General features: G+C 35.3%; 1 protein-coding gene across 6 annotated transcripts in view; it reads left to right on the top strand.

Moving 5' to 3' along the window:
* Positions 1-10216, top strand: part of SPATA9 (spermatogenesis associated 9) — a 48168-nt gene that overhangs the window by 12941 nt on the left and 25011 nt on the right. The window contains exons 2-5 of one of the 6 annotated variants that reach the window (XM_014543987.1): positions 3353-3464; positions 5965-6025; positions 6558-6703; positions 7405-7493. In XM_014543987.1, coding sequence (XP_014399473.1) covers positions 7428-7493 — 66 coding nt within the window. In that variant the 5' untranslated portion in view covers positions 3353-3464; positions 5965-6025; positions 6558-6703; positions 7405-7427. Of the gene's footprint in view, positions 1-3352; positions 3465-5947; positions 6026-6557; positions 6704-6914; positions 7230-7404; positions 7494-10216 lie in introns of those variants that run through there. The other 5 variants (XM_014543986.1, XM_014543985.1, XM_014543988.1 and 2 more) reach the window with 5 other exon arrangements.

Genomic DNA, 10216 nt, shown 5'->3' with positions numbered 1-10216 from the left:
CCTGGGACCCTTCAGTCCACAGGCCGATGCTCTCTCCAATGAGCCAGACCGGTTAGGGCCATATTTAATTTTTTTTTTTTGAGGAAACTCCATACTGTTTTTCATAGTGGCTGCACCAATCTGCATTCCCACCAGCGTGGACTAGGGTTCCCCTTTCTCCACATCCTCACCAGCACTTTTCATTTGTTGATTTGATGATGGTAGCCTCCAACAGGTGTGAGATGATACTTCATTGTCCTTTTAATTTCATATTTATCATTCCCTTGCTTTTTTCTCTATAGATTTACCATTTATATGTGTATTCCTAACATATTGCTTGGTTTTGAATATTTTTGAACTTTATATAAATAGAAGCTTGCTGTGCTTTATTTATCTATATCTTGCTTCTTTGATTCAAAATTATTATATTCCTGAGATTTATTCATGATGTTGCATATAGAAATAATTCATTTTTACTGCTATATAGTAACTATTATGGATATGTATTATTTATTTACTAATTCTATAGTTGATGGATATTTGGGTTGCTTATATTTCTTGATATTATAGTTAGTGCAGCAGGGAACATTCTAGTACATGTCTCCTGGTGTAAGTGGGGATATTGGTAAGATTGAAAATGGTGTTCATAGCTATGCATATCTTTAATTGTACTTAATAATACCAGTTGTTCTCAAAGTAGGTATGCCAACTTACATTCTTTCCACCAGTGTATGAAAATTTCTGAGCTCCACATCAGTGGTAGCACTTGATACAATATGAAATCTTGATGAAAATACAATTTGTGAAATATTTTAACATTTCTTTTTCAGTAATACTGGTAGAGCTAATAGACAAATATTAGTATGCTATAAAATAATTGAATAACACAGTTGATAAACTCAGTTTATTTTATTTTCATATTCTTTGACAAAACATGTTTCCTTTGTATGATTTAAAACTTTATGAAAATTTTGTCAGGTAATTGGACACAAAGGAAACCATAAAATCTTAATTACTTGGAAATTTAAAAACATAATTAAGATAGCTCTTATAGCAAAGCAGAAATAAATGGAAGCATTTAAAATTACTATTTCAAAAATCTATGGGATAAGGTAAAAGATATATTTAGAATACATTCTTTCTTTCTTTATTTTTTTATAATCCTTATAAGGATATTTTTCCATTGATTTTGAGAGAGTGTGTGGAAGGGTGAGGGAGAGACAGAGAGAAACACCGATGTTAGAGAGACACATCGATTGGTTGCCTCCTGCATGTCCCCTACCAGGGCCAAGAGCCTGCAACCGAACTCTGTGCCCTTGACCAGGATCGAACCCGGGATCCTCCAGTCTGCACGCCGACACTCTATCCACTGAGCCAAACTGGCTAGGGCACATTCATTATTAAAGAAAGACTAAAAATAGGAAAATTTTACACTTATCTTAAATTCATCCTGAGCATGGTTTAAAGAAAAAAGAGAAAGAAAATGTATAAGATTAGAAATAATATGCATCCACAATATACATCTACAAGATTAAATTATATGCAATTGTGACAACATAACTGAAACTCTTGTAGGATTTCCTAATAGGACATAAATTATGAAACCTGCCCAAGAAAGTTTTCATATACAAATAGACATATATGAAATTTAAAAGTTGGTAAACATAGCTTTCAAAAATATTAGGATCAAATAGTTCCGCAATTAAATTCTTACTAGTATTAAAAAATGTAAGAAATTTTACTGTGTGTAAATTATAGCTCTACTAGAGGCCCAATGCACGAAATTTGTGCAAGAGTAGGCCTTTCCAGCCCCCGTGGCTGCCTCGGCCCTCGCAGCCCCAGCTTCATCTGGAAGGTCGTCCAGAAGGTTGTCCAGATGGTCATCCTGCTGTTCGGCCATTCAATTGATTTGCATATTATGCTTTTATTAGTATAGATTACAAAAAATGAAAAGATAAGAAAAGAAAGAAAAAGAAATTACAAATAATTCTGATGTTGTTCCAGACACTTCTGAAAGATGGACTCCTTCTCAATTCATATGCACACAAATGTAATACTAAACTATTAAGTAAAAAAAAGAAAGCCATGAACCAATCTCATTTATGTATATAGTTGAAAGAAGTATAAATGAAATCTTAGCAAATAAAGTCTATCAAAATATCAAAGGAATAATACACTATAATCAAATGCAAATTCTTTTTTCAGGAATGGTAATATGTTTCTAATGTCAGGAAAGTTAATATATAATTTATTATATCAACAAATTGAGGTGGGAAAGTGATCCTGTCCCTAGACTATGAAATAGAAGTTGATAAAATTTAACAACCATTTGCAATAAAAACAAACAAAACCAGAATGGTAATAGAAGGAAACTAAATACATTAAGGTTGTTTAGGATAACATTTGCTGTTAGTTTTTGGTATGCAGTAAAATATTGAAGTCATTTTAATGGAAAACAGGAACAAGATAGGCGTTTCTACTGTATCATTATTATTCATCTTTGATTTGGAAGTCCTAGTGAATGCAGTTAAATATGATAATAAAATAATTGGTATGGACATAGAAAAAGAAGCAATAAAATGATAATTTCCCCCCTCCCCGATGATACTGAAATCCAAGAGATTAGTGGAAAAAACAAGATTAGGTGGGGGGTGGGTTTTGAGGGAGCACACTACTAGAAATAATATAATGAAAAAGAAGAGCAACAGAAACTTTCCTCAACAGAAAATAAAGCAGACTGCAAATCGGTATTGTAATGATATAGAAATAGACAAATAGGTCAGTGGGCCAGAATAGGAAGTTCAGAAATAGTTCGTAATATATATCTCTGTGTGTGTGTATATATATATATATAGTATTTCATATCAATGAGAAAATAATAGCTTATTTAATTAGTGGTACTAAGACAGTTGGGTATTCAGATGGAATAAAATAACAGCCTATTAAAAATGAAGCAGCCCTAACTGGTTTGGCTCAGTGGATAGAGCATCGGCCTTTGGACTGAAAGGTCCCAGGTTCGATTCCGGTCAAGGGCATGTACCTTGGTTGCGGGCACATCCCCAGTAGGAGGTGTGCAGGAGGCAGCTGATCAAAGTTTCTCTCTCATCGATGTTTCTAACTCTCTATCCCTCTCCCTTCCTCTCTGTAAAAAATCAATAAAATGGAGAAAAAAATGGCGACCAGCAGGATAAATTTAGGGACTGAAAAAACTACCTTAACAGGAAAACCAGAAGATTTAAAAAGAAAAGATAATTTTATCTGACTGTATAAATATTTAAAAATAAACACCAATACTACCTTTATGTTTTCATATGCATTTCTTTTTCCAGATAATTCATTTTTAATTTACAGAAGTACTGGTTCTTTACTACAGCTTGAGAAGCACTGAATTAGATTATTTGTCCATCTGTATTCTGGGAAACTGGAAGATAGAGCTAAAAGTTAGGTCAAGTTGGAACATTTTTGGCTAGGATATGTCATAGATGGTATGTAATTCATATTGCATTTTATTAAGAAACATATAGTATTTGTTTGTCCCATAATTAGTGATGCTGTACTGACCACTGGATTAGCATGATGATGGCTTGATCCTTCCATTGGAAAGCCCAAATCATAATCATCACATTGAAGGCCCGTAGAAGCCACTTTACGGGCTTCTGTGTCCTTTTAATAGGACCCCATTAATCTTCAAAAAACTTTCTGGCCTGAGATCTCCCTGGATCACCTTGTACGTCTGCCCTGGACTGATATAAGCTATTTCCTCAAGGAGTCCTGGGTGCTCTTTTCTACTTGTTGGCAATGTTTTTAGCCATTGAAGTCTGTACAGCTAGAAAAAAAATGTATTTTTAAAAATCATTCGTTCATGATAACATTTTCAATTCTGTTCAACATTACAATGTTTTACTTTGTTCTTTGATTTTTCTAATGAGGTCTTTTTAAATATTTTACTGAAATTCTTGATAACATTGTTAATCTAAAAGTGTGCTTATCCTGTAGTATGAGGAAATTTTCAAAGAAAACCAATAATAACACTACCTAGAAAATGACTGAATAAAATTTAAAATGTCTTTTTAGTTCTTTTTGTCTTTGGATCTTCTGAACTGTGTTCTAACATAACTCAAAATAAATCATTTTTAGGTATACAGCTAATTTTTTTCAATTGGTTTTCAGTTTTAGGGATTATTTTCTAAAAAATAACCTTTTTGAAATTTTTCACATGTACATTCTTTTGATATCTACTGTATTACATATTTTCAGGTACTTTACTCATATTTATCAATACCAACCCCATTAACCTGCTACACTTTTATTTTCTATTCTCAGATATAAACAATAATAGATTATCTGCATTTAATATACTCAGTATTATTTACCCCCTAAAAAGCAGAAAGGGAAATCAAAGACATATGATGCGTTGTGTCTATTTTCTAGTTTTTATTGAGCTTATCTTGATTTAATTTATTCAGCTTATTAGGGCTTGTGACATAAGCCAGTATTTACTCTGAGGGATTAAATAGATAATAATGCAGTGCTTTATATGTGGGAGAAAAAGTTTTCTCCCTCTAATGTTTGATAAGCATTATGTGTGCATATGCTTGTATATATATATAATGTCTTATGTGTTCTGCACTTATAGGTCAGTTGATTGACACCATAATGAATGTGTTAATGATAAAATATTTCATCCTGCCTGAGATATCAGTAACAAATTTGATGACACTACTTGAGGAAATATTTACTGTAATATTGTAAAATTGTAAAAGCATGCTAACTATTGGGAAATATAGCCTTGAGCCAACCAGAGTCCTTGAACTCATGGAGCTTATATTGTGACTAGAGGCCTGGTGCATGAATTTGTGGACTGGTGGGGTCCCTGGGCCTGGCTGGCAATAGGGGCCAATTGGGGGTCCGTCTCACCCAGTCCTGATTGGCCTAATTGGGGCTGGGAGGTTAGCCAGCCGGCCCTGATCAAGGCCGATTGGGGACTGCCAGCCGGGGTGAGGGACCTTGGGAGGTTGGCTGGCCATGAGAGGTTGGCTGTGGGAGTGCACTGACCACCAGGAGGCAGCTCCTGCATTGAGCATCTGCCCCCTGGTGGTCAGTGCACATCCTAGCTACCAGCCGGTTGTCCGGTCATCCCGTTATCTGGTCATAATGGTTGCTTAGGCATATATAGTGAAAATAATGAACAAACAAATCTGACCTTCTCAACTTCCTACCATACTACCAAACATCAGCAATTCCAAAACTTAGGTAGCAATTCTGAGGTTGCTAATTTTGTCCCCTGTCTAGCCTATCACTTTACTGTAATTATTTGAAGAATTCTATCAGGCTTTCCAGGTCTATATATAATGGTACCCAACTGAAATTATAGAATATAGTTTTTAAAGAATTTTTAAGAAGAAACAAAATTATATAAATATGCCTGTTTTGAAACATCTTTGAAAAATCTGTATTTACAAGAGATGTATCAGCTATTTATTTTTAGTTTAAAAAAGTATTATTTACCTTATAGAATAATTTATCTAGGATTACTTTTAAAGAATAAGTTTCCCTAGTGTATTTCAAATGATTCAATATACGAACATCCTATTTACATACAAGCTGCCTCAAATTCTTATTAGAATTTATTTTATCAGTATGAAGCACTCTAATATAAGTTGTAAAAAATAACAATAAAGAAAATAATCTTCATTTACATTTTATCTAACTTTACCTGAAATAACTTAAGATGCATCAGGATATAAATATATAAATATGATTAAATAAAAAGCAAAATATCATATGGTCACAAATAGAAATGTGGCAGGGTGGAATTTTTTTACATTATAACCACCACCACGCCCAGTCTTTTTTCATCAGGCTCATTAGAAAGAAGAGACAAAAAGGACTTTGTTAGCATAACACACATAGTTAGGTTCTGCTTAAAGTGTAGGAAATAATAGCATGATAAATGTTTTTCCTGTAGATTTGTTAATTTTATAGGATGCCCAGAAGAGCAAGAACTGATGAAAAGAGAAGAAAACTGGGTGAAACCAATTGGGAGGTAGGACCCTGTGGGTGAATAGATAGATAAAAAGATAAGAGAAGGTACTACCAGGTGTTCCTCTGAGGAAGACTGATAGCCAAGGATCTTGATAAGACAAATTAAGGGCTTTGTTCTCTTATAGACCCCCGGTTTGTATGTTCACCTTTGTATAATTAGATATTCTTTCTGGCAATGATTGCACTTTCCAAATGTTAAGGGTGTGATTATCTTAAGCAGTGAGGAAGGCCGGTTAAGGTTAGGACAGGTGGTCATGCTGTGGTGGGGAGCTTTCTTAGGACTAAGGACTGTGTGAAAGCCCGGAATCTGTCAGGCTCCACTTGGTAGAAGAGTCTTCTGATGAACATTTCTCTTTTCCAAACACTTCCCACCAATAGACCTCCAGCAGCCACTTTATGCTTGCTGAAGAAAACCACTTAGCTACAATTAAATGAAAAGGTTTCAAATTACAATGGGATTTGTGTTAACCAACTCAACTCATCCGCACTGAATTGTAACTAGGTAGTCTATTAATAGTCTGTAAAATATGCAGTTCTTCCCAGGTTTGATAAGAGGAGAATAATGGTCATCTAAATGGGAGAGTACTAGGAGGGAAAAAGATGAAAAGATTTTAAAGAAGACAGGCAAAACAAAGGCTTCACCATTTTGCCTAGGTTGGACCTAGTGACCTTCATTTGGGTAAGGAAAACAATCTGTTCAGAAGTCTTTCTGAATTAACTGCTGGTATTTCTTTTCCACTTGGCATCGTATGTGAATCATTTCTTTTAAAACATATGCCAACTCATTTCAAAGGGAGCTTTGTTCTCAGATGATCCATTAATTGAGGTATCACTGCAGAATTTGGAACAAAATTCCATTTATATTGTAGAACTCCTTAGTGTGGTTCATTTTTCGATCCCTTCTCTTGCCCTGTGCCTCCAAATGCAGTTCTCACTCCCAGAGCAATCTCAGAAGATTCTGTAGCAAGTTCTCAGAGGCCCATTGTGCAGTAACAAAGAGTTCTGGCCGTAAGCTGTAGGTTCCGTCCTTCCCTGCTCTCCCAAGTGGAAGCCTGCCCTCATCCCTCACTAATGGGAGAGAAGGACAAGCATTGCTCAGGCCTGCAAGCTTGCCAAGCCAAAGGAACCCAAGCAAGAACTCATCATGCCAATCAAACCTATTGGGTGGATATGTGGGCAGGTGTTGAAGAACTTTTCTGGAAGAAGTAAACACAAGCTTGTGAAGGGGATATGGGTGTGGGAAACGGAATAAAGCCCCCTAGGGTTTGCTTGTTTTTCCAGCCACCTAAGCAGTGGACCCAGTGTTCCCTGTTGTTTTGAATTTTGGTTAGGGGATATTTTTTAAGATTCCCTCCCCCCTTTAACTTCTTTTTGTCTTAGTTGAGGGGATCCAGAAAACAATCATGGACCTTGTAGATGAGTTTAAAGATGATATTTCTACCATCCCACAAGTATCACAGTCTAATCAGGTAATGTGATTTCATAACTGAAAAGAATTATAAGAAGTATATTGTGTTTTTAATATCATACCAATTATTTAATGCTTGACTTTGAGGTCAATGTTTGAAGATTAGAATAACATTAATTTCACTTCACCACCCACCCACACATACACACACACAAATTTTAACTCTTACTCATTGGGAGAGATTGGGGACAAAGAAATGAAGTAGATAAACTAAGTTTAAAGACAGTCACTGTGTTGTTAGATTGAAAAACTAGAACGCTCTCAGTCACAATTGCAATGTAGTTTACTTATATTTGCTTACTATAAAATCAGAAAAATACCTAAATATGCTTTCATTAAAATCTCTGGCACTTAAGTCAGTGAAAAAACATAACTGACATAAATTATACCAAAGGAAAGATAACTATATGTGTTTTAAACATCTGTTCCAAAAAGGATTTGAAACATAAAATTTTGGGATTAGAAGAGGGATAAGAGAGAGAATTTTATGGTCAGGAAAAAGTAACATATGTAGGGGACACATGTAACCTACTTTACTTAAAAGTACACAGCTCTTAATGGAAGTGTTGTTTTAGTCATTTTGACCACAGTTGGAATGGAATGCATTCTAAAGTTAGGTGGTACAGTAACAATCTACCTATCCAGAAATCAGACTTTTGGCAATGTCAAACATGAAGAACATAGCCGAAACCTGGAAGTAAACATACCGTAATCACAAAATCTCTATATTTCATTCCAGAGAAGGAGGTATTAGAGCTACCTTTAACCATTCATCCAGACACCCAGGCATCAGACTGGTATTTAGTATTTTACTAAATACTACTGTATGGGACTGAGGAGAGGGAATACAGAGATAAACATGATAGGATTCTTCCATTCGTTGTGCTTAATCTAGTGGAGACTAAGTATAAACAAGTAATTGCATTAGAATATGGGAAGAGGTAAATCCAGTTTAGAGGAATAAAGGACTCTACCTAGAATGGCCAGAGAGGGCTTCATGCTGGAAGGATGCTTAAATTGAGTGTCAAAGGATGAATAGGAGTTTACAAGGTGAGCAAAGGTGTAAGTGGGCAGGAGCAGAGAAGAATATTTCAAAGGACGCAGTGTCAGTTAGACCAAAAAGTATCAAGCATCATGTTCCCAGAATGTCAAGTAAATCCGAATAAATGGCATGGGTCTTGGGTCTAGACCTTGGGGAGGGGTGACACTGAAGAATAGTTATCTGGATGCATAGCGGTCAGATGGCATCCAGACGGAGGTCATCTAAGTAAGGTAAGATAAGGCCTACGAGCTCCAGAAGGCAAGTTGGTTTTGTAGTACCATATCTCAGACTTGGTGTCCCTTTGATTCCCCTCTTTACATTCCCCTGGTCTTGGTATAAGTCTTTTGAAGCATTGGAGAGTTTTCTTGGCTATGGCTGGAGCATTAAGAGGTGAGCAGGTGGCCGTGCTTGGTCTGGGATGTAAAATGCTTTGGGCCAGCACAGTCGTGGCAGTAATTATTGAGAGAGCCTCGATGACTCTTAGGAGGCCAGACACAGACCAGGAAAGCCCCACTGCCCCTTCCAGCTGTGATTCTTCCACAATTGCCAATGTTAGAGAACAGGGATTTTATTTAATCAAAGAAGTTTCAGGTTTCTTTACAACTCCCTTCATCTCTTCCTGCCCTCTGCATAGCCTCATTATCACTAGAGTCGGACCATGCTTTCTGGTGAAGTAGATTGGTATTCTAATCCTCAAAGAAAGAACTCTTCTTAGTTCCAATTCACTGAAGTCATTTACTTATAAAAACTTTACCCCACTCAGAGAATATAAACATAGTTAAAAGTTCTTCATTTCTCATTTTCAAAACACTTAATATTGTTCTTTTCCACCATTTACTGTGAAGAATCTGTTACTGAGATTGGCAGGGAACCAAAATAGTTAGGAGATGTGGTAACACATTGAAGTTATTTGCTCTTCAAAAATAAATTATCCAGAAAACAATGCTAATACTCCATTGTTAACTAGATTATTTTTAAAAGGTCACATTGTAAATGCTGCAAATTTTATTATTTTTATAATGCTCTTTAGTTCCCAAACATACTAAAAGGAATGAGGGCTTTATTAATTGGATTGTATTTTAAATCTCTAAATGTTGTGATTAGTATTTAAATAATTTAAAAATTCTTATTTTAGGGATTTATTTATTTAGGAAAAGGCCATCTTGCTTGCCTGGGGCAAAAAAAAATTGATGGGAATGATGGTGGAGTTTTTATAGAGGAATCTACCTGACCATAACTAGGATATTCTATAATTCAGTTATATTTTTATTTTTGGTGGGTTGTTTCTTGTAAGGCACTATCATTATTGTGAAAGTTACAAACTACATTATGCACTGAAAACTTTCTGGGTAGTTTCTAATTTAATATTTGGTATATTTCTATGATATTTCTCATTATTGTGATTTTTTTCTGATACTCTTCATTCATTCATTTTAACTTGCATTTATAGAGCACCTACTGTGCCAGACAGTTCCAGGCACTGAGGAAAGATGAGTAAGTGAAGTGGATATAAAACACTGTCATAGAACTTAAATCCTAGTTAAGCAAAAACACAATAAACAAGAAAAAAACATGTTAATAGTAGGTTTTAAGGAGAAGGAAAAAATACAGCATAGAAGAAACATAAAGTAAGGATAGGGATTACAATTGATGGATAAGACCCTAGAGGGTCTTAGTGAGAA

This window comes from Myotis brandtii, unplaced genomic scaffold (assembly GCF_000412655.1).
Source record: "Myotis brandtii unplaced genomic scaffold, ASM41265v1 scaffold344, whole genome shotgun sequence".
NCBI lineage: Eukaryota > Metazoa > Chordata > Mammalia > Chiroptera > Vespertilionidae > Myotis > Myotis brandtii.
The sequence above is the reverse complement of the archived record's forward strand: the minus strand, read 5'-3'. Positions and strand labels throughout refer to the sequence as shown.